This window comes from Leptidea sinapis, chromosome 7 (genome assembly GCF_905404315.1).
Source record: "Leptidea sinapis chromosome 7, ilLepSina1.1, whole genome shotgun sequence".
Taxonomy (NCBI): Eukaryota; Metazoa; Arthropoda; class Insecta; order Lepidoptera; family Pieridae; genus Leptidea; species Leptidea sinapis.
The window spans coordinates 12,772,015-12,798,104 of NC_066271.1; the positions used below are offsets into that span (position 1 = coordinate 12,772,015).

At 36.4% G+C, this 26,090-nt stretch overlaps 1 protein-coding gene across 2 annotated transcripts in view; it reads right to left on the reverse strand.

Moving 5' to 3' along the window:
- Positions 1-252: 252 nt before the first annotated feature.
- The window catches only part of LOC126965274 (Ig-like and fibronectin type-III domain-containing protein 2), a 217,806-nt gene continuing 191,968 nt past the window's right edge, over positions 253-26,090 (reverse strand). For both annotated transcript variants that reach the window (XM_050808773.1, XM_050808772.1), the window contains exons 20-29: positions 25,162-25,267; positions 23,566-23,706; positions 21,989-22,167; positions 15,255-15,422; positions 11,179-11,302; positions 10,367-10,568; positions 9,238-9,410; positions 8,245-8,417; positions 5,761-5,844; positions 253-5,205 (exon numbers count right to left, since the gene is read on the reverse strand). In XM_050808773.1, the coding sequence (XP_050664730.1) occupies positions 5,026-5,205; positions 5,761-5,844; positions 8,245-8,417; positions 9,238-9,410; positions 10,367-10,568; positions 11,179-11,302; positions 15,255-15,422; positions 21,989-22,167; positions 23,566-23,706; positions 25,162-25,267 (1,530 nt within the window). In that variant the 3' untranslated portion in view covers positions 253-5,025. The remainder of the gene's footprint in view (positions 5,206-5,760; positions 5,845-8,244; positions 8,418-9,237; positions 9,411-10,366; positions 10,569-11,178; positions 11,303-15,254; positions 15,423-21,988; positions 22,168-23,565; positions 23,707-25,161; positions 25,268-26,090) is intronic.

The following is a 26,090-nucleotide window of genomic DNA, read 5'->3' on the forward strand; positions in this document are numbered from 1 at the left end:
ATAAAGTCTTGTATGCAACTGTTTATAATTAGGTATTAAAACACTCATGTGATACTATTATCATACTCGGCTTCCTGTGGTAAGCCCATATTTGTGTTTTAATATTACATAACAGTTGCATAAATAACGAAAGATATATCTCTTCCACAGTTGTGTTTTGCATCATGAGGGTACTTCAGCTGTAGTTCTTGAAGTTTGTAGACTTTATCGTTAGACATGTCAACTACCAAAAGGTCAAAATAATATAACAAATAATAATTTATATATTTATTATTTACAAACCTAATCACATTTTCTTGCTTATCTAAATTAAGCTATATTTAAACAGTAAACATTTGAGATTTCCTAAAGTAAATGAACTAATTATATCGTTATACATTTACTATTTTTTTTTAATTATCACAAAATCTTCATCAAACCTAGAATTAATTACATCAAATCTCATTTCACTTTGTTTTTACACTACATTTCTGGTAACATTTTTTTTTAATTGTCGTTTCTGTTTTACGTACATACCATGTCCTTAAAATTCAAAAAGTACACGTCATTATACAGACTTCAAAGAAGTTAACATAAATTGTAATTGTAGAAACATTCTACAAATTTTAAACTACGAAATAATAAGAAATCCTCAATTGAAACCATCCCAAAATAGTATGAAAAGTGAATTTTGATTTCAAATAAATTGAATGAATATGACGATTTAACGTTGAATCTTTCGTGTTTTTGAAATTGTATTAGGTGTTACCGCGCGTGATTCATATTTTATAGTTCAGAGTGAACTGATTCGATCCACAAGTCGCGGAACCAGTTCTTCGGCTCTTGAAGACGCAAGCACAATTCATTCCGTATCAAACCTCCACGCACGGTTTACTATTTATTGTAGGTACATATTGTATTCAGTAATTTTGTCATAGTTATAATATATACATATTTAAAGTTCAAATCTTTTATTTATGTTCAAGTACTGAACATTAGGTAAGTAATGTGTAAAGACAATTCAGCAAACCAATTATATTGGAAGCGTTCACAGGGTCAACTTTTAATCACGATACTTTTATTTCCCATCTGCTTAGTGAGATACTAAGCTATCTAATTTCATAATCTAACTATATTCATACGTCATTTTTTAGTTAAAAAGTTGAGTATGCCACACTGAGTAGATGTGGCAATTAGAAGAGTGATCTCGAATCTAAAAACGATAAAGGGAGACTTTTTTATATAAAGTTTAAAATGTATAATAGTTCCGGGTCCTTACACAACCATAAGTGACAAGTACGTGATTAAAAAAAATTAAGAATGATGGATTATTTTCAGTCGACTACAACTAATGTAGATTTATTCACTAAAGAAATATTGTACACTAGCTGACCCGACAGACGTTGTTCTGTACATAATAAATAAAATACTGTTCTTCATGAATTTGTCAATAATATTTCATGACATCAAAAATTATTTCGTAAAATATGCTCCCTGTTGTTATAATTAAATCGTTTCACAGCGGCACTGTCAAACCGTGCGTCAATAAATTCTCTCATAGAAAATATGCCCATACAAAACAAATAATAGTAATAAAATTTATCCCATTTCTCAAGATGTACTAAACTGCACTCCATGAAGTAAACCCCATTAAAATCCGTTCATTAGTTTAGGAGTTCACTGGAAAAAACATCAGGACACTGGATTTATTAAGATGTAATATGATGATAGCTCTTATGCTACTATTGAGGGTTTCTTACTCATTGTACCGAGGCCCTATGGAATGTGATATATATTTACATTATAACATTTACAGGCCCTATAGGCACTACTCTAAAACTACTTAAACTGATCGAAGGCACGTTTTATTATATTTTAAAAATCCATTTTTAAAAATTACATCACCTAATATTAGACTTTCTTTACATTAAATACTAAAACACGTTCTCCTTTATTATTTCCACGGACTAGTAAAAACATAAGGACTCCGTGTCACCTTACATAACAGTGTAGCACCAAAATAAGCCGATTAACGTGTCAATACATAGCCCCACACACACACTTACACTTCTACAGGCCGATAGGCGACCAGTATGAGAATTGTCATCGTCTGTGACAGATCAGTTTGCGTCACAATATTTTTTTTTTTTAAAATGCCGTCGTGCGTCTTGAAAAAGTGTAAAAACAATAACATAGAAGTATTTGTGGATATATGATTATTTAAGGGAGAAAAAATTGTGTAACTGGTATACACACACTAGCATAAAGGTGCTTCACTTGCTAATATCACGGCGCGGAGTTTTTACTAGTCCGAGATTATTTCATGGTTTGTATGCGAAGAAATTCATTTAAAAAAATTGTCAAATAAACGCAAATATAATAGGTTCTTTGAAATGCTAATAAAAGTTTATTTAGAAAAAATAGTGTCAAAGTTACTAAGGTAATATTATCAAAAATTGTTTTATGCTGTATGTACATGATTGCACCCAAAAAGAAAATTAGCATTGACAATCGCATAATAACCTGAACACTGAACCTGGAATTGAGCTTAAATAATGAGATATATTTATGTATATAATACCCAAGGTTTTTTCGACCAATATCTACTACATCAGCGATTCCCATTTGCCTAGTTGCGACCCGATACCATAAAAAAAAAATATCGAGTCGGAACGCGTTTTATAATATTATCTACTATGATCGACGCATAGTAAGTATTCGTATGGTATATAAATAACGAAATAAAAAGCAGTGAGCTCACCGCTTTTTACTATTTATAACCTTTTTGCAATTAATAATTGTGTATTATTTTACCTAATGGAACCAGCTTGGGTTTAAAAGTATTATGTGGGCCACGGAGCACAGTGAAAATTACCGGGCAATATTATTAAAATAACTATACTTTGAAAACTTCTATTAAGTTGCGCTTTTAAAATAATATTTTAACGGATTCAATCACAGCTTATACATCGTTCATCAAATATTTTATTTATCTTCTGTTTTAGATTAAGGATTGGTCTCCACTGCGCTCCAGCTGGATACCGCACTACCTAAGAACTTTAGTTTTTTTATTACGGCAACTATTAGATGCTTGTGTGCGTGGCATCTTTCAAATTTAGTAACATACGCTTCGTGTTATTTTACGCTGAAATTAATAAAATACAAAATACTTACTGATGATATGTGATCGCAGTGTCTTTCTTATTTCTTGTAGCATTATTTTTACAAATTTTAACTACACAACCCGGTATTTTACTTTCAATTATTAGCAAAGTTTATCAGAACATGTGGCACATCTACGTCACACATTTTTCGAGACTGGCTCGAGTACGCCTGCGGTATCTAGTTGGAGCGCAGCAGAGACCAATCCGTAATCTTCTCTATTATCGATGACATTGGTACTTTAAGCTGAATTTTATGAAATTTTATTTATTTCAACTAATAATCAAATTTTACGCACTATAATTATAATATAACTATATAGTCAGAATTTACCCTGAATAAAAAATATAACATTGCAATAATAATGTAAATAATACGTTGCTTTATGGTAAATTGGATTTTCTAGTAATATTAATTATAAAACATCTGGCAATAAAAGTGGAAATATGGAAAGTTTACATTTATTACAATATCAATAGTGTCAGTAACATTTACCTGTTTCAGTAGTATTTCATATATAAACTATATCTTGTGATGTTTAAGCCGATTGGTGTGCTTGCCAAACCTTACGGGCGTTTTCACCGGGACACCATGGTGGCGTAACCAGTTGACGCTACCAACAAAATGAATACAGCTCTATAGATTTACACACCTGGTGTCCGTTTGGTTACGCAACCAATTTGGTGGCGCCACCAGCTCGGACGCGTCATGACTCTGCAATCGGTATGGTGTCCCGGCTTACATGCAGGGGCATGCATTGGTTTTCTAGAAGGAAGGCACTGTAGATATAACTGTACAGACAGTATTGGGTTTTGAGGTCAAATATTGAAGTTGTTTGTGTTTCGCATATAGTTTCCAGACCATTTGGTGAATCTTGTACTTTAGTTTTTTTTTTTAATAAAAAAAATGGACTACACGAGCAGGACGTTCAGCTGATTGATACGCGGTGTCCACTACAATGCAGTGCCGCTCAGGATTCGTGAAAAACCCAAAAATTCTGAACGGCACTACAATTGCGCTCGTCACCTGGAGACATAAGATGTTTAGTCTCATTTGCCCAGTAATTTCACTAGCTACGGCGCCCTTCAGACCAAATCACAGTAATGTTTACACATTACTGCTTCACAGCAGAAAAAGGCGCCGTTGTGGTATCCATAATCTAGCCGGCATCCTGTGCAAAGGAGCCTCCCACTGTTGAGTTTAATGAGTTACTATTGAATACAATACTGTTGTTATTAATTGAAGAAATCGAACCAAAATTATCAAAACCATTAAAAGAATATCGGAACCAAATTGAACTAAACAACTTTAACACTAGTCCTATATTAATTTAGGTTCTAACGAGGTAGGCACTGCCTTATAGCCTATAAGGTATAAAAGCCCCTGCTTGCATGTAGGTAGGTATATCCTTTGATTTTTCCTTGGAATGCGCGAATGCTTTTTTTCCTCCATGCTAATATAGGTATTTTAGCAACATTTTAGCATTCGTAAATATTGTTGAATTATAAAATGTAACATTTAAAAAAGTAACAGTTTTAACGCTCACATATAGGAATAATTTGACAAGCACATCAACAATAATTATTTAAAAGTTATTTCAGGTTTTCATCACACATTGCCGTAACTATTGACATGTTTTGCGTCGTTATATATGTCACAATTCATAGATTTAACTTTAAAAAGTCGTAAGAACGGTAAAAGTAAAAAATATGTGATTTTAATGTTCCAAAGCTTGATAGTTTTAAGAGTTATATCGACATTTGGTATGTAATCACCACACATCACATTGTTAACATCATCACCATCACCGTACACCGCTCAGTACTCCGGCGCCACCCGCGCCATGCGGAGCGGACTGCGGAATGGAGAGCGGTGGGCGTCCTGCTACTTGAGCCTCTTGAAGCCCGCTCCGTCATGACCCAGCTTCAACTCCTCGTACAACGTGGGCTCCACTTCCCTGGCTGGAACTGCTGTGCTGTTCTGTGTCTCCATCCTCCACGCTTGGCTGTTTGACACGCTGCCGTTGCCATTGCTATTATTAGCTGATCCATTTGGAATGTTGCCCTATTACATCAGAATACATTACATAGTCGTTCTTGTCAAATTCAAATTCAAATATTTATATTCAAAATATTACAGGATATCACTTATTCAAAGTCAAAAACTACCACCCATTCGAAAATGTATGCCTGAGAAGAAGGGGCGCAAGAAACTCAATGGGCTTCTTTTTTTTTATAAAAAATATGGTTGCAATGTTAGAATGGTACAATAAAACTTATTATTTAATAGCCTGAGGGCGGTCGCTCCACTTCCAATCTGTGGTATCATTAAGAAAGTCATTTGTGTTGTAGTAACTTTTACCACACAAATGTATTTTAAGCAATTCTTTTGAATTTCGTAATACATTTGTTTTGAACATTTTCTGGGATCTTGTTGTAAAAGCATATACATCGCCCCACAAAAGACTTACCAACTGTCATGTCTTTTAGATCGGCTTTGGAAAAAGTCGTTGATATTTGGGTTACTCTGTTACAAGTAAGACTATTGAGAGTTTAATGAATTATACAATTTTAATAATAAAAAGAGTAAGTATGATAAAAAAAATAATGGTTTTCTTACGTTCACGATAGTGTCAGTGGTCTGCTCTCTCAGATAACTGGGGTTTTCAAACGCGACTCCACCTTGAGCCTTCAGTCGAAGATTCTGTTACAGTCATTGTTGAATATAAATATAATTAAAGGATTTAATGATTTACATGAGATTTATATGAAACACTTTATAAATAATTCGGGCTATAACTAATTTATTTACTAAAATATACAGTCTTTTATATGTGATTGATATTCCGTTTGTCGTCAATTTCTGTTGATGGCAAGCGACAACGAGGAAGAAGAGTAGAAACGCACAGCCCCAGTAAATATATTTAAAACAGTAAATTTTGTCATTCTGTCCTGATGATTTGACGGACTGATGGCCCTTGGCACAGTCATATCCTCTAATGGCGACCACGAACCGAAAGACGCAGTGTTGGTAGGCCCCCACAAGATGGACCATCAATCTGGTCAAGATGGCCGGTATATGTTGGGTGAGGGTAGCGCAGGACCGATCGTCGTGGGAGGCCTTTGTCCAGCAGTGGACGTCTTCCGGCTGATGATGATGATGTCGTGAAATTTTGTCATTTGTCTTATGCTTAAGTGACAAATACTAGTCCTCTGTGATAGAACGGCGCCATTTTGGGCACGCGCAGCGGCCTGTCAATTTGTATTATTCTACGTTTATTAATAGATTGCTCATAATTATGATGACTTGAGTGAATTTATAAGAAAGCTATTGAAACAAGCTATAGCTTGGATCATTTCGCATGGTCTTATAAGACCATGCGAAATGATCCATCTTATAAACCAAATGATGGTCAGAACTTGGTCAGGGCGTAGCGTGCCGTACGGCACTTCCGATATTGGTGTATCTGAAAAATCTAGTGACATATGGAACTTCCTGATTTCGGAAGGTTCACACCATCCTTTTAACATCATTTCAATGGTGCAGTGTACTGCTCGGAACACTCTTCGGTGGTTTAATCATCATTGAAGAAACTGACGCTTTTAATATAAATAGTGTTGAATGACTTCGTAAATATGTACAGCGATTGTCGACGTGTTGAGAAAGTTTATTGAATTAGGCGTTCTTTTACGGAATCCATTATTATCCAAATGTTATGAGATTTTTTTAAATGTTTATTTTATTTGTCTTTCAACAATTCGAGTCTCGTTTCAGATTTCGGCGAGGCAAATATCAGCGGAATTAACACTCAACGAAAACTCATACGGTGTTAATACAAAAAAATAATTTAAACATGGCTTAGACACGTGTTTTGCTAGACAGTGACCTAACTATAACAACTTCAGTGACCTATCAATAAAGACGTCTAAAATGGAGTATATCTATCATAAAATAGTGTTTAGATTGTGTTAAACTAAAACGTCGTTAAGCACAACATAAACTGAAGAGTTTTAGAACAATTAAATGTAACGCAATTTTTGTCAGCTAGCTGTCATTTATGTGTCATCATATTATACCTTATCTAAATTTTCTATATGTATATGATCTATCTGTTAGACTCACATTAGACAAGCTTCGACTTGTGTTTAATATAAGCAATGTCTAAAGATTGTTGAACGCGAAATAACAGAAAGAAATTGATTTATAATTGAACTTTTTTTTAAACAATTGTTCAACACATGTTTAAATTTTTTGTGCAAACACAGTTAATGTTTGGATAAACTCAGAATACCTATGTATATATGCATGCTGAGATGGTTTGGCCATGTCGGGAGAATGAATGAATAACGATTGACGAAGAAAGTGTATAAGGCCAGTGTGAATGAAAGTGTTGGAAGGGGTAGACCTAGGCGGACGTTTCGAGATCAAATCTGGGACGTCTTGAAAAAAGGCCAGGTCAAGAGTACCCTAAACCGAAGGGCATGTATGAAAGGAATAATGAAAGTGGACGAAGCGAAACAAGTATGTAAGGATCGTAGCAAGTGGAAAGAAGTGGTCTCTGCCTACCCCTACGGGAAAGAGGCGTGATTATATGTATGTATGTACGTATGTTTGGATAATAGTTTGGTTCAGGCGTATAATTTATGATTACAACAGAGGTGCATTGATAAGTGTACTATTGTATTGGTCACTTTCAAGAGTGTATCACAAGAAAACAAAAGCCGCAGTTTCGTCCGAAACGAAAGAACGGCGAACTTCAAATTAAATCCTATTACCTAAGTACTTCGGATCCGAATAGTGTGGACGGATTTCGTTTCGGAACCACAGACATAACCATAAAAAGTGAAGTTGTAGTTACGACCTTATTAATCTCAAACAACGAAAAAGTAAATGTCAAGTGAATTTGGGAAGAAGGTAAACGAAAGACAAAATGTCTAATCACGAATTTCGTATCGATATTCGGATCCGAAACACTTTCGTAATACCAAAATGTACAATCCGTCAACCGAAACTTCGTATTTCTTATTATTATTATTTTATTTTGGAAATAGAGCTCCAGGGCTAATCCTTCTACGTATCAAGATATGTAAGTGCATTTCTCACCTTGCGATGTCTATAATATAGTCCAGCAGCCAATAAGATTGCAGCGACCAGGATGCAGGCGACAGCGACGCCGACGGCTGATGCTGAACCAGATCCGCTGACTGGAGCCGCCGCAGCTCCCGTCTCTTGTCCCGCCGTTGTAAACAATATTGGCTGACTAAGTGATGAAGTTCCTGGACAGACAATCATTTACTGTATATTTTTTTAATGAAAACCAGGGACGAGACGAGCAGGACCTTCAGACGATGGTAATTGATACGCCATGTCCATTGCAATGCAATGCCGCTCAGGATTCTTGAAAAACCCAAAAATTCTGAGCGGCACTACAATTTTGCTGGTCACCTAGAGACATAAGATGTTAAGTCTCATTTGCCCAGTAATTTCACTAGCTACGGCGCCTTTAAGACCGAAACAGTAATATTTACACATTACTGCTTCACGGCAGAAATAGGCGCCGTTGTGGTACCCATAATGTAGCCAGCATCCTGTGCAAAGGAGAATCCTGGTGAAAAATATGCAAAGAAATATGTTTCAATTAACTAACAAAGGTCTTATTGAATCGATAAAGATTGGAAAGGTCTAAACAATATCAGATTGGTAAAGAGCTATTATTGACATGTATGTGGGACATGAAGTGCCAACGGCGCGCTCCGGCTTCAGTTCAACCATGCCTGTACACTGTTCGAGAAGTTGACTGAAGGTGAATGAAGTGGAGCAACTTTGACTCGGTCTACAAGCCGAAAGCTTTTGTATATCGCCCGAACAGTGTAACCCGTTTTACAACAGTTACAGCATTAGGCATCTGCGCACGCTCAATTGTGTATCGGCGCGGGAGTCCCTAGCTCTGGAGCGGGTAAAGGCCGGGTAAAAGTCTTACCTGGCATCTTTTTTTTTGCAATCATTAGTTATTGCGCGTTTTCCTATTAAGTTCAGGTCCAGAATTATCTATTCTCAATATATACAATACATATGAACAGTAGTTGCCCAACTTACCGACGTCATTAGCAGCCTTGACAACACATTCGTATCTGACGTCATCTTGAAGCCCGGTGAGCACCACGCTCGTCTCACTGGTGTCTAGCTTCTCTGGAACCTTCGCGCCATACGCCCGCCAAAATACGCGGTAAAGGTATACTGTTTGAGGGTTCTTCATCGGAGCATCCCAACTAAATGTGAAAATTAATTTAAATTATAATACTGACTCGATATACTGTCCTGACTCATGCTCGAGCTTGACTTGGATAATGGCAATCGCTATCTACACATAAATATATGAAATTTTGAGGTTATATAATATGTTCTGTTATGCGACAAATCTAAGGTATCAATTTTGTCTTAAGATAATTAGCGCGCCCTCTAATCAGTGCAAATAAAAATCTAATTAGTGACCCATTCAGGTACCCACAAGATTTCACAGCCTCCACAGGACGACAATCATCCCATCAGCCTATCCACGCATCTCCATATGGAGACATTGCGTTTAGCGAGCGCCTGACGAACTGGGCGGATGACGATACATTGACGTTTTCGCTTACAGCTTCTATCGCTGCGATGATATCGCCAAAGCAATCTTTTCTAAGAGTATATAAAAATACGCGGCATATATACGAAGAAGAGTATATACGAAATATCACCTGCTCGGAGGTGGCGCCTCAGAAATATTTATCACTGAACTATCAATTAGGAGTATCTCAAGATAAAGTTCCGCAAAGTCTGATAGACTGGCGTTCAGACGACGACTTGCAGATGTAGGTAAAGTAAAGTAGGCAAAGGTACAAATTGTGAGGGTTCTTTATCGGAGCGTCCCAACTAAGTGTGAAAGGCAAAAAGGGATAGTCGAATAATAAACACGATAACAATCAAATACAAAAAAATATTTACATTAGAATTCTGTATTTACGTTATTAGTATCAATTTCTTATCCTTTAAAAGTAACAATTGGTTAGAGTGAGAGAGGAGGAGGCTGCCTATTGCTGCCGTATGCGTGAGAGAAAGGGAAGCGAGACAGACTGGCAACGTAACGCGTTACTTTACGAAGCGGTTTACCCTCCCATATGAAGTTATGACTTCAAAAAGGAACGTCTAACTGTTGCGAAAATGTTGTTAAAGAGTTATATATTACCTGAGTAAAACAGCATGCGGTGTTGGTGCTACATGAGCTTTCAAGTTACGAGGTGGTCCGGGGAGCTTCGCCCCCGAGTCCCGGAAGCAGGCGAGCGCACGTCTGGCGTGTTGGAGCGCGCATGTCTTGGAGACGGGTCCACCACGACACAGCTCCAAACAATTTCGGGGAACCCCCCATGAAGCACAACAGCCACGGTGATCTAGAACATTCAAATTTTCGGACTACTACTAATAATGAAAAAAATATAGTATTATGTAACGGAACCAGAAAACGTCACACCAGACTCATACTTCTTTTTTTTTAAATCGTCCATTATAGGCAGGCTAAAGTCGTTTGAACATACTGCCTAGCCAGACTCATATTAGTGACAATAATATTTTTTTTGTTTCTTGGTCCATTTTTAGAACAGGCAAAGGTTTCGAGCCCATACAGCAATGTTTTCGGCTTTCGTTTTGTTCTTTTTCTTGTAACGTCGTCGCAATATGTCAAGGCCGATATTTTTTTAAGGCCGAAACCTGTCTGTCTGTCATTAAAATATAATATATCCAAGACGTAACATATCACAATATCTACTAGATGTCGCCTTTTATGTGAGTGTGCAACTTTTGAAGTTGGAAGACAGGAAAGAATGAAAGCCATAATAATATACATTACAGAAATTAAATTTGTTAAAAAAAATTTATGAATGATGCGGGCCTCGAACCCGAACCTTTCGCGTTCACGTTAACAAACATCCAGGTAGAAGTAATAAGTAACATAATTGATAATCTTTAATATATAATCGCACAGCTGAGACATGAAAGCAGTACCTGATCCATCAGCAGCGCATTTCATGAGTTTCTCGAAGTCGTCCATACACTCGGGGCGATCCATTATGTTGTCCATATCAAGGTGGAAGCTGCACGCGTCAATACACGATGATGATACGTTCATCTGTGTAACAAATATAATCACGAATGAGCGGATGGACATACATGACCCATGAACCAAGATCATCAGACATGTGGGACCGACATATATAAACCCTTTAGCGAACTTATTTGAAATGTTAGTGGCCATATTTCATCATCATTTTTACTTGGCGAGCAAGTAATAGCTTCAACAATCTGTCAAGTAGTGATAATAATTTAGATCTCTTCTATTCAAGCGTAGACTCTGTAAGACGTGCCTTAGCCAACAAATTCTTTACTAATAAACCTACATCTTCTTAAGTTGTTACATTAACTTTAACTTTAATGATAATGTAAATTTTAATTTTCGAATTGTATATGCTCACGTTGTCAGTTAAATTTTTCTACTCTAGCACTAATTGTGGAAACCTATAATTGGCTCTCTGTAATTATTTTAAGTATCGTTTAAGTTTTTAAAGCTGTTGGTTTTCCAAATAAATAAAATAAAAATAAAATAAAATAAATAAAATCATCATCAACCGGAAGACGTCCACTGCTGGACAAAAACCTCCCCCAAAGATTTCCACGATGATAGGTCCTGCGCTGCCCTCATCCAACGTATTCCGGCGATCTTGACCAGATCGTAGGTCTATCTTGGGGCCTAACAACACTACGTCTTCTGGTACTTGGTTGCCATTCGAGGACCTTCCGTCGAACTATGTGCCCTGCCCACTGCTACTTCAGTTTCGCAATCATTTGGGCTATGCTGGTGACTTTGGTTCTCCTCCAGATCTCCTGATTTCTGATTCAATCTCGCAGGGAAACTCCGAGCATAGCCCTCCCTATTGCCCTCTGAGCGGCCATGAGCTTTCTCATAAGGCCACATAGTTAGCGACCACGTCTGCGTACTGTAAGTAATCACTGGCAACACACACTGGTTGAAAACCTTCGTCTTAAGTCACTGTGGTATTTGGGACGAGAAGATTTTACGGAGCTTCCCGAACGCGGCCCATCCGAGTTGGATTCGATGAGTGACCTCTTTCGCTAAATTCGACCTGCCTAACTGTATTGTTTGTCCGAGGTAGACGTACTCGTCGACAATTTCGAGAGTACATTTCCCAATTGTTATGCCATATTTACATCTTACTTATTTCTAGGCTTAGAAAGACTAGGATGGGAAGTACGATAGGCAACGCAAGTTACTATAAATTTTGTTATATAAAAATAACTTGTTAGAAAACTACTACCAATTGAATTGTGCCCAAGATTTTATCACCAATTGAGTTAGCAAATCTCAAATTTAATTAACAACAATCACAATACGCTGAAGCCGTTGACTTAAAACTTATCAAATTATCAAACATAATTGGATGGAAAACTTTCTTAACACAGCCGATTTGTGCAGCTTATTCAGAACAATACTTTAAGGTTTCATTGTACGAAACGGCTTGTTATTTACTTTGATACCTACTTTTGTTATCACTTCTTCAAAGTCCGAAAGTATAAAGAACTTCTTTGTTTAACTTTGCAGCAACATTTTCACATTGCGATGTAATCTCAAATATACCGTGGAATATTTGGAAGAATCATTTAAGAAAAATAAATCAAACACTCAATAGTTAATTTATAAAATATTGCTTCTTTTATATATATTATATATTTACTAGCTGTCCCAGCAAACGTTGTATTGCCGATATTAAAATCGCAATACAAAAGTAACTGTTGATCGTAGATGGGTGAAAATTTGAAGTTGTATGAATTTTTTAATGCTGACTCATAATCAAACAAATTTAAAAAAAATGTCAAAAAAATTAAAAAAAAATCCCTTTACATTCTCAGACCTACCCAATATGCACTCAAAACTTCATGAGAATCGGTCAAGCCGTTTCGGAGGAGTTCAATGTTTAACACCATGACACGAGAATTTTATATATTAGATATTTGTTTATTCTTAAAACTCTTTCATCTTTACGTCTCTTTCACATAAACCTACTGTCTGTATGTGCGTTGTTTATTTTAGAATCCAAGCAATAACAACTTCGTACCTACTCCTCTAGGATGCATTTACTAAACTTAAGTAGGTATCTAGACTTTCCTTAATATTTGTACCTAGTTCATCTGTTTGTAAATGGAATTCTAGTGTATATAAATTCCTTAATTAGTTTAAATTAAAAAAAAATCTTAATATTATTACCATAATTATTCACATCTATTTGTCCAAATATATATTTTCTCTGTCTTTTTCTTTTATAATATTACATTACCTAAAGCTAGTTTTAAAATCGCTATTATTGTTGTATTTGCATAGTTATTAATTTATGCTTAACATGCTGAGTACACACCCTCGCGGAGTTGCAGCCTATCTTGTATTTAGCTGATAGCTTTTTTTGTTTATTATGTATTTGTTGTAATTCTGTTGTACCTATTAAATAAATGGTTGTGGTTTATGTTGTGTAATAGGTATTATAAGTATGTAATAACTTGAACATGGTTTTTTTATAGAATAATATTTTTTTAGAAACGTAAGTTATTAAAATAACTTTCAATTAATGTATTTTATTGTTTTTCACTTCATTATACATGTTGAGTTAGCCTGTAAGTGCTCCGTGCGAGCGCTCTTCCAACTGAGCCAACTGTTCGAGTGACATATCGATGATAAAATCTTTGTATGCTTTATTCTACTCTCAGGTTGTGGCTTCATCTACAGTTGACAACCTGCGCAACCCCAATATTTGCATATTAGGAAATTGACTTGAGATGTCGCTCTTGTAAATCTAAACAATTTGTTATGTTTTTAAAGTGATAACCCTCACTTCTGGGATGAATTGCACAAATTAAATTTGAAAACATAATTTTATGATTGAGTTTTTATTTTCAAATTTTATTTGTGTAATTTAACCCAGAAGTGAGTGTTATTAAAATTTATTATTACTTATTAATTTAAAACATTATAAATGGCTTAAGAGTGTGCTTTAGAATAAGGATTATAAGGTATGCAACGTTGTTTTCCTAAACTAGTTGTATCTAGTTGGGATGGGTTTTTTATCGATAAGAAATTGAAGAGAATCGCAATGATAATATTTATGTGTCCTTCTATCGCCTATATATATATATAAGAGATTTCCACGTATATAGTCACTCATCACGATATCTCTGGAACCATTATAGCTAAAGACTTGAAATTTGGTAGGAATATTCCGTTCACCGAGTAGAGGTCAGCTGAGAACGGATTTTTACGAAATTCCACCCGCATTTTTTTTATTATAAACAGAACAACGTCTGTCGGGTCAGCTTGTAGGTATATATATGAAGACGAACTTATGAAATGCTGTTCGGTTAAGTAGTCAAATAGATATTTCGACATTAGGACTAACTGGTACATACTAATGGATGTATTCCCGCTTATGTGTTGTAATACCTTTAGTATCATTATTAATGAGTCTGTTGTAGAACATGTATCTTGTATGTGCCTAATCTAATAATCCTCTCTCATTGAACAACAAGACAATATTGAAGATGTTTATTAAATCAATTCCTATTAGGAGTATTTTGAAATGATTTGCATACTTATCGCAATTGAAGTTCCTAATTTATCTTTTGAATTCAATTTTGGACACAGTTTCAAGTGTTTTCCAATACCGTTCTGTAAATCTTTCTGTAAATGATATATGATCATTACGTGGAAGCGTACCAAGAATACTGGCAGCATTACCGCGTTGGATAGCAAGGCTGATCCGTTGACCGAAATAGCTGCCAGCGCTTGGGTTTCCAGTAGCCTTATTGAGGCGCGAAGATAGTATTTTGAACATTCTCCGCGCCTCTGGGCCCCACGGGCCAAGTGTCTCGACCCCAAACGGCACAAAGATGTATGACTCACTGAGACCAACATATTTGCGACGCTTGCTGTCTTCGGCAGTCGAAGCAGCAGCCCCAGCACCAACTGATATATGCTTTTGTAGTTCAATTTTAGTTTATTTAGGCACAATTCATTTTACCTGCGCACAGCACTCGGTGACGTTGTGGTGAGGAGTGCTGGACCGTAGTCTCACACTCACGGGTCGTAGAGTCTTGCCAAATGCGTTTTCGGCGTGGCAGAAATAGTCTCCCTCATCGGCCTCAGATATCTTCTTTATTGTTAGACGCATTGTGTATTTCGTTTGATCCTGTCGAAAAAAAAAATCAATTTTAAAACTAGGTTGCATCATATTAGGTAAGAGGTTTAAGTCAAATTTAACGTTAACAGTTACGCTGTAAAGACAGCCTATGTTAAAGAACATAGACTGCGGAATGTGTTGCACCATCGTATTCGTTGGCATAGTTAAAGTTAAAAAGTGAAATATCAAGTTAATATCGAAAATTTATTTGAGACTTTTGACAGGTCGCTATTTAGTTATTTATTTATTTATTTATTTTCATGTAATCTACAGCGTCACAATTTATATACAATATAATTACATTATTAAGTATAAAAATAAGGCCAAAAACTGATTACAGTATATAGGTATTAAACAAAAGAAGTAACATTTTATGATTTAAAGAAGCCAGAATAAGCTAACAAAATATTTACAATTACTATAATAAGCTACTTAGAAAATAAGCTTTACAAAATAAGGTTACAGGAGTGTGTGTGCGTGTATGTAAGGTTGTGTGTAGTGTATTTGAGGGTGTATGTAGTATGTGTGTGTGTTTGTGTGTGTTTGGATAATCATTGCAGTCGATGTATATTTCTTATTTCTTTTTTTAGCTGTACTTTGGACAAGCAAAACATATCTAAATTAAAATAAGCTTTATTGCAGGTTAGCTTTTGGTACAGCCAGAAAGTGCGTGTGAGGAGTTCTAAATGATGGGACGTTCAATGAAAAACTCGCTAATAAGGAGGGACAATCAATTTTACCATTTAGGATTGCTTGCAATAGCAGCATATCGTTTAGCTTTCTTCGATTCTCTAAAGTGTCAATTTCGTAGTGCTTACAAGCTTCTTCATAGCATGAAAAGTTTTTAAATTGCTTGAACGCTAGATACTTTAGGAATTGCTTTTGTATGGATTCAATCCTTTGTTTGTGTATGATGTAGTAAGGTGACCAGATGTTACTTGCATACTCAAATGCACTGCGAACATAACTGAAGTACAGATTTTTTATGCACTCTATGTTGCTGAAATTACTAGTTGCGCGTTTGATGAATCCCAGCTGTTTATATGCTTTATCTGCTACGATATTAACCTGGTCGTTCATAGAAAGCTTAGTATCAATTTTGACTCCCAAGTCTCTAACTGAGCTCACTTTAGATATTGATCCGCCGTTTATCTTGTAATCGAAAAGTATTGGTTTTACTTTACGTGTCAATGTTATGTAGTGGCATTTTTTAACGTTAACGACAATCCTATTATTACTATAATATTCAGACAAAGCATTCAGGTCTGTTTGCAATTTGTAACAGTCATCAATATCACGTATTTTGAGGAAGATTTTTTTGTCGTCTGCAAACATTAAATGTTGGCTGTGAGTAAAGCAAATTCCTATATCGAATAAATAGGCATTATACAAAAGCGGGCCAAGGATAGAGCCTTGTGGCACACCTGATGGTATTGACACGAAGTCGCTTCTGGCGCTACCCGTCACAACAGCCTGCATACGATTTGTGATATATGAGGTGAACCATCTGTGCAGATTCCCACAAATTCCGAGTGCATTTAACTTCTGTAGTGATATTATGTGATCCACACGGTCAAATGCTTTTTCAAAGTCTGTGTAGATCACATCTACCTGATACCTCTCATCCATGCACTTTAAAACGTAATCGGTGAATACCGCCAAGATAGTCACGGTGGAACGATCCTTCATAAAACCATGTTGTTCGAAGGGGATAGACCTAGCAATTGTTGGGGTAATCCGCTTGCAGATAACCGTCTCAAATAGTTTGCTTATCCCATTGAGGATTGATATTGGCCGGTAGTTCTCAATTTTAGTTTTTGATCCACTTTTATGAATGGGAACTATTAAAGCTTCTTTCCATTTATCTGGGAAGGCGCAGAAAACGTTAAGGGACAGATTAAAGATTATGGAAAGGGGCTTAGCCAAGGAAGAAGCACATTTATGTAGAAAAATTGAGGGAATGCCATCACTACCGGCTCCCTTATTTGTATCCAACGACTTTAGCAATTTGAGAGTTTCATCTTCTCGAATAATAATATTGCATATCAGTTCGTTGTGTGTAATGTTTGTGAAACTTGGCGCATCGTTTGAATTTGCTGGTTTTACGAATACGCTTTCAAAGTATTTACTAAAGCTATTGCATACTGTTATTTCATCGGAATATGTAGATTGTCCCAACGTGAGTTTTACAGGATACCCATTGTTTTTGTTTTTGAGTGATTTTATGTAGGAGTAAACGACTTTAGGATCTTTACGAATATAATCTTGCATGCGCTCTGTATAATCTGTAAAGCACTTCTTTTGAATATTTTTTTGCCTTGACCTGAGTATCACAAATTCATCATAGTCGCGAGGATTGTTAGTTTCCTTCCAATTTCTATGTTTTTTAAGCTTTTCCTTTACTATGTGAATCAGAGATTTAGAGTACCATACAGGGAATTTAGATTTGGACTTAACTTTAACTGGGATGTAGTTGTCTATAGATTCTTTTAAGCAAGCGTAAAAAATATCGGTAATGTCGTTAATTGAATCCGCTGATAGATTTTCGTCCCACTTAATTGAGGACAAAGTTTCATTTATTTTAGTGTAATCACCTTTAAAAAAATTTGGGCCTTTAGTAGGTTTACGCTGTGTATTACAAATTAGCAAGTTAGACAGATCGAATTCAAGGCATGGATGGTATTTATCTTCAGAGACAAGAGGCAAGGAGCTGTGGTTGACTTCAAAATCGATGTTACTAAACAAGAGGTCCAACGTATTTTGTTTGCAATTACAAATTGTATTCTGCTGTTTCAGGCCTGCCAAATTGCATATGTCGTGGAAATTCAGAAATGCATTTTGTAGTTCTACTGAACCTCTGCTCTGAATAGCTGGCCCGGACTCTCACCATGTAATGTTAGGCAGATTAAAATCACCAGTAAGGAGTATGTAGTCATTAGGATATAGATAAATTATTTCAGCAAGACGGGTTGAGATGGAATTGATGCGAGCAGGTAAGAGGTTGTCTGGTGGCGCATAAATTAAGCCAATGTGGACATTGCGTCTTCCTTGAATGTGAAGAGTTTCTGCTGGTATGGTCGCCCATACAGACTCGACGCCAGGGCAAACCCAATCTTGTTGATGTAAGATTTGCAAATTCTTAGAAGCACATAATAATACTCCACCACCTTGATGTCTTTTTGGAGGTTTCAGGATTTCGATCATGACGCAAGATATCGTATCTACTATCGCAAATTTCACGGTCATAGATACTACTAGTTAACCAAGACTCTGTGATAAGGATTAAACTAAAATTGAGGTTTTGAATATTAAGACGTACTTCTTCAGTTTTAGTACGTAAGCCACGCACATTCTGATATAATACACTTAAAGGATTAACGCCTGTGAGTTTAGAGAATGTACCAATATATCATAATAATAAAAAATTATAGGGATATGATGATTATTTAATGAGTAATGTGCGTGGTTTTGATTTATGAATGTTCCTAAGATGGTAATGTAATGTCTGGCGGTTATGTTAAGCTTGTGCGATGATAGTTGTTGTTGAAAGTGTAGTGAAACATGTTGTGTTTTCGTGTTTGTGTTTAATTTGGATGTAGCATGAGACATTTTGTAGAAGATCACTTTAACTTGATCAGATCGTTTTCCGTTCGTATGCTCAATGCCGGTGATTCTTCGTTTTTTCGTAAAAAAATGTTGCAGTTCCTAACCCAAACAAACTTGAATGCTTCTTTTTGTGCGAAACTTTTAGTTTTTTTAAGAAGCTGTTTGTTTTCTGGTGTTAGGTGCTCGTTCACGAAAAATTTTTTCTCCAGTCCACTGAACCCTATATCTTTTGTGCAAATACCCTTTTTTTCTTTTTAAACCCGACAGTATTTTATCTTTATACATTCGATCCCTCATTTTCACAACAATGGGCTTAGGCCTTCCTGCTGTGGGTCTCTGGGGTTGGATACGGTGCGCAAATTCGATGTCATCTGGCTTGAGTTCGACGCCGGTATACTCCGCTACTTTCAGCACTAGATCAGTGGGCGATTCGCTAGTCATCTGGGGCAGTCCTACGATTTCTAGATTATTAATTCTACCCTGTTGCTGTTGCCTACCGAACTGAGAGCGTAAGTCGGAAAGCTGATCCTCAGAAAAGGTGACACGAGCTTGCAACGTGCATAAATTGCTTTTTAGCTGGTCATTTTCTGACTGTAGATGATTTTGTGCAACCTGAAGTTGGGAGAGCTCTGAAGACAAAGAAACTATTTCATTTTTTAGTTCAGTAAAGACTGTCGATTTCAATTCTTCAACAATTTCATCCTTAATTGTTTTCAACTTAGCGTCTAAGATACTTTCGAAACGACCAATTAACATAGAATTGGCGGCTTTAACATTAACAGTAGCTTTAACTGGCGAAGATTGGACGGTTTTGGTTAACAGTTAAAGTTATGACGTCATCTAAAAATGGTCAAATTGTGCAAAACATTTTTTGCTTAACCGGTACCTTAAAATGTTTGCTATTGCTAAAGTTAGTTGTACGTCACTCGAACGGTTAGCTCAGTTGGTTAGAGCACTGGCACAAAACGCCAGAGGTCGTGGGTTTAAATTCCCGCATCCAGCCCCAGCCTAAGACTTCGGGTAGCTGACATTAAGCGCAATTAAAAGCATTTTGAAGACAGGAAAATAGATGTCTTTGCAACGAAAATCAACAATCAAACGGATTTGACAGTATAGTGGAGGATTTTGAATAACGAGCAGACCTGAGGAGGCCTATTTTTGTTTCGGAAGTGCCACAAACGAGCGTACGTATACCTACCGGTCACTTCATGGTATGTAATAAAACGGCCCATAGTCTCTTGTAGCACGAGAGGAATCACAAAAGCGTAGCCGACCTTACGAACGTATGAATGACAAATGGAGTAAGAAAGTGACAAGATGGTGTCCCAGGGAAGAGAAAAGGAAAAGTGGTAGACCCCAGAAAATGGGAGGACGATATCAGGGAAGTGGCAGGAGTAACTTGGAACAGAGTGGCTCAAGAAAGATACGAATGGAAACGTTTTGAGGAGGCCTTTGCCGATTGGCAAATAGATCCACAAAAAATAAAATAAAATACAAATACTAGAATAAGTTATTTTGTTTCTAATGTTTTATGTTTGTTTTAGAGTATTGTTAGTTATCTTTGTTAGTTAAGATCTGAATAAAGGCTTTATTATTATTATTATTATGAATGAGAAAACCAAAAAAACATCGGTACGTGACGGATGAGGATCCAACCAGGGGCTCAGATGTGAGAGTAAACACTTCTATTATCCTATAGCGTCACCGACTTATTTGTAAAACACTGCTAATATTTCTGGATATTATAAGGTGGATTCTGCGTCAACTTTTAGCGGTGGGAGCCTCCCAGGATGCCGACTAGATTATGGGAACTACAACAGCGTCTATTTCTGCCGTCAAGCAGTAATGTGTAAACATTATTGTTCGGTCTGAAGAGAGACCCAAAAATGAGCCTTAACATCTTATGTCTCAAGGTTACGAGCGCAATTGTATTGCCGCTCAGAATTTTTGGGTTTTCAAGAATTCTGAGCAGGCACTGCATTGTAATGGGCAGAGCGTATCAACTACCATCAACGGAACGTCCTGCTCGTTCCGTCCCCTATTTTCATATCCTTCTTTGAAGTCAGTTAAAATGAGATGAAAAATAGAAATAGATAACTTCAAAATGGCTGAATGTCAAAACCCGCGAAAGCAATTATTCGTGTCTAAATATTAACGTTTTTCATTGCTGTCACTTGTTTTGCTTCTATAATTAATATTGCCGAGATTCGATTACTCGCTGCTATAATTTATTCATGATGTTAATATACTTAATTATTAGCCATTTGCGGAATATTTTTAGCGCAGGAAACGATTTTATGAAGTTTGAACTAAAATATTAATTATGATGTACAAATGTTGAATATATATTTGAAATATTTTTAAAATGATAACCCTCACTTGAAGGATTAATACACAAATAAAATTTGAAAACAATTTTTTTTATGAACGAACGGTCTCGAACCCACGACATCTGGCGTCCCGTGCCAGTGCTCTGCCAACTGAGCTAACCGTAACAAAACATACAAGATTTTATGACGATACGCCACTCGAACGGTTAGCTCAGTTATATTTGAAAGTTGTAGAGCGAACAAACTTTCAGCATGCCAGACAGTTGTAGATCACAGTGATAGTAAGCAATACTTTCTAACAGAAATACATTATATTGTTATTGTATATAAAGTAAAGAGTCACTTTTAAACTTCGACTGCTATATCTATACATTGCCGCATTTACTCCAGTTGCTTAAAATATTCTTGGTCAATAAGCAGTAATGTATGCATTTATGCAGTTCAGGTTTGCTTTTTTGACAGTGACAGTCAACACGACTAAGGAGAAAAGTTAGCTTACATTACCTTTAAGCACACTTTTGCCGTTCGACTATCAGACTGCGAATAATATGTCCTCATATGTGTATAGAAAGAAGGCTAAAAGTGGTGAACAGTACAAGGTGCATGGTTACTGATATCTTTGATAGAAATATTCTGTACCTCTGTGTCTGGTACTAGCTGTATGCTGTAGTTGGGTCCATCAATGACAGGTGTCCTGCCGTTAGGGTCTCTCCAGAACGCTATGGTGGGTTTTGGAAGCGCTTCCACTCGGCATTCCAGGATAACAGAGTCGCCAGCAGCTGCCATGGTGATTCCTGATGCTTGGATTGATGGGACATCTGTTTTGAATGGTATGATTAATGGCTTCTTTTTCTTTTTAATTTACACCAGTAAGTCAAAACGTTAGAGTAATTTTCGTGCATCACTTTACATACATTGTATAAAATATAATGTAAAATGTTGTAACTATAAATATAGATTAGTGGAGAGATATTCTCAAAGCTTTCTAACGGCCGTTCCCAATATACTATCTACAGATAGAGATAAATTACTACCTTCTACTGTCAGTAATTAGCTGTCACTAATATGAAGCTGTCCCAATATACCCGATAAGTCATTCTTATCGTCTATATTTGGACGCATGTATTGCAATTTCCATACAAACTTCTATCGCTGGTAAGCTATACGTCGTCCCATTGACAGACAGCGGGTACGGATAAGGTGAGTTACCGTCGATAAGTTTATTTGGATAGAAAAGTCAACGATAGTTACGATTTTTATCTCAAGTAAGAGATAGACTGAATATTGGGAACGGCCGTTAGTGTTCCAAGTAATGTTATATCTATTTTGAGCAAACTTTTCATATAAATGTAAACGAAGTTTTGGGAGTGTTCAGTCATTACTTATTAGGATTTCTGGCATTTATTCCACCATAATACTGTCACTAGTAGACCGTATCCAACGTCAAACACAAAAGCTAACGTCAACCAAAAAAGCCAACGTCAAACACAACACGAAATTTAATGACCGTTTATTTATACAATTTGTTATGTTTTTAAAGTGATAACCCTCACTTCTTAATACACAATTAAAATTTGAAAACAATTTTATGAACGATGCGGGACTCAAACACGCGACCTCTCGCGTTCCCGCTTTTCCAACTGAGGTAACCTTTCGAGTGACGTATCCGCATGGCTCATAAAATTTTGTTTTCAAATTGTATTTGTGTTTATTTATATTTAAGACACACCAAGATCTTTTAAAATAAAATACAGTATTATGGTCATCTTGACACATAAGATGTAAAGTTTCAGTGGCTTATACTACTACTCGGTTGGGTCGAGTTAGTAAGTCTTTTGTTGGGCGATGTATATGCTTCTACAATATGATCCCAGAAAATGTACAAAACAAATGTGTTACGAAATTTAAAAGAATTGTTAAAAAACGTTTGTGTGGGAAAGGTTATTATAGCATAAACGATTTTCTTAATGACACCACGGACTGGGAATAAAGCGAACACCCTCAGGCTCTTTAATTATAAATGTTTATTGTACGATATTACATTGTAATCCATATTTTATATCAAAAAAAAAAGCCCGCTGAGTTTCTTGCGCCCATTCTTCTCAGGTCTGAGGCAGTCTCTTTTGAATGGGTGGTAGATTTTGACGTTCAATAAGTGATTTTAAATCCTATGTTGAATAAAAATATTTGAATTTGAATTTGAATTTATAGCTTACGTGATATGTTGATCTTGCGTGACGCCTGCATGGGCGTCCCGTAGCCGTTGTCACCGTAGCATGATATTTGGTCCATGTCCCGCGTCACGTTGTGTATCACCGTAACCATATGCCGGGTCACGTCCTGTCGCACTAAACGACCTGTCAACATATTTTGATAAATTAAAAACTATCTATATTTTGATACTACTTATTTTAAACGTGAAAAAAGGAAGTCAATTTTATCTGAAAATGCTTAAAACTTACTTATTTATAATAACTGATTGAACTTAAAGTATTGCCACAGAATATGAATAAGTAAGTAATGTTTTAATTTGACATTATTCATAATGGTCCGCTTACTTAAAACAGCTGCTACAGAGTGTTATTTCACATTCTGACTTAGGTCAATAGAAGAAGGCAGAGTGAGAATTAGCAATGCTTTAAGTTAGCAGACTATTATGAATAAGGGGGTTAATTAAGACATTCGGCATATAATTAACATTTATTTATTTATTTATAGGACAACCAGTAGTTGTTACATTCTAATACGCTTAAAATATATCAAATATTAACAAATAATGAGTTGAATGTACAACAAATTAAGGTGTCACAACATGCACAGTCTTTGCTTCCGTGACACCAAGAAAACAATTATATAAAATAAAACAAAAATTATAAAATCAAGATACGAATTTGAAAAGAAGGAAAAAAAAAGAAGAAGAAGAATATTGATCATATTTTGGCGCCTAACAATCTCGTAATATTTATTTCAACATTCAACATTAGATACGCGAATGAAGCCCTATCATTAGGACAGGAAAAACCTATGCGTATTAACTAGGATGTTAACTGGGTACTATCGCCTAAACAAGCACCTAAGTGTGGTCAGAATCAAAAACAATAAATCTTGTAGATTTTGTCTTGAGGCTGATGAAACGCCTCTTCATCTCATCTGACTCCACCATTATTGGTGACTACAACCTGCTCCCAGGTGTTGTTTGTATTACTCGCGTCAAGAAGATACAGCAGTTCTTAAAGGCGGCAGGGCTTGACCACGAGCTATAAGTATGACTGGCGAACACAATAGTTCAAAATTGGACGTGGTGTTACTAGGACTCACCAGGACTAGTCAAATAGCCACAATTGATACGCCCTGCCCATTACAATGCAGTGCCGGTCAAGATTATTGAAAAACCCAAAAAATTCTGAACAGCACTACAACTCATTTGCCCAGTAATTTCACTAGCTACGGTTCCCTTCAGATCAAAACACAGTAATGTTATGTTAATATTTTTGATTCACGGCAGAAATAGGCGCCGATGTGGTACCTACCCATAATCTAGCCGGCATCCGGTGCAAAGGAGCCTCCCCATGTCACCTTCATTTATATGAAGCAATCTGGACCTTAGAAAAAAAAGCAAACCGGAGTGACACAGACAATGATGACAGAAGAAGAAAACAGACGAGAACCTCTGTGACGTAAAATTGCTGCTTGCTTCTTCTTTTAAGAAGTCTTAAGACCGGTGGCCCTGCAGTGATTCATATGGAGTTGTGAGGGCGCACAGGCTACGGTTATCATCAGGCCATCTCTTATTAAAATAAAACCACACTCACCCGAAATATACAACGATATGGTTGGTGTTGGGGTCCCCATCGCGATGCAAAGGATAGTCATGCTGGAGCCTTCCACTACCAGGTTCACAGGGTTGATTGTCGGCGGCTGTTTCATAATAACACATAATATTTATATTTTATTAAAAATAATGCTAAGTGAGTTTGTTGCGCTGTTTCTTCTCTGTCAGAGCGTTATTTGAGTCAGTCGTTGAAAGTATGGATAAAAGTTGATATTTCTGAGAGATAAACTTTTCAATGTAGAGATTGTAATAGTTCTGAGGTGTTAAATTCATCAGGGGCAAATAGAACACCACAATTACTGCCTAACCTATAGAAATCAAAATAGGACGGATCCAAAGTGATATAGCTGCAATCAATATGTCGCCTGAAAGGTGACTTATGGCCGTTTTCAATAACCTATCTATCCTTAGATTAACCTACTAGAGGTACACAAATTTATCCTTTTACGCTTACTTACATTTCAATAATCTGTCTTTTTATTTCAATAAATGTGTAACACTCGCGTTAATTATAGAAAATACTAGAAAGAGAGAAAGTTCGCACATTTCCTTAAATAACCAATTATTCTAAAATGTACTTGCATTTGTCAATTAAGATTTTTTTATGAAAGAGTAGGTTCCATTACATTCTCTTGCAGCATCCGAGGAATCACAAGAGCGTTGCCGGCCTCTTAAAAAAGTGTACGCTTTTTTAAGGTACCTATGTCGTACGAGTATCGTCTTGGAATAACCGCACAAGAAAATTCATTCCACAGCTTGGTTGAACGTGAAAGAAAGTTCAATTAATTTATTAATTAATTAAGTACCGTTAATACTTTCCTGAACATCCTAATGGTGTCAATTAATTACTCCGTAGCGATAACGTTCGTATCGTTCCGTAGTGGCATAATGAGCTACGAAGTTCAAATG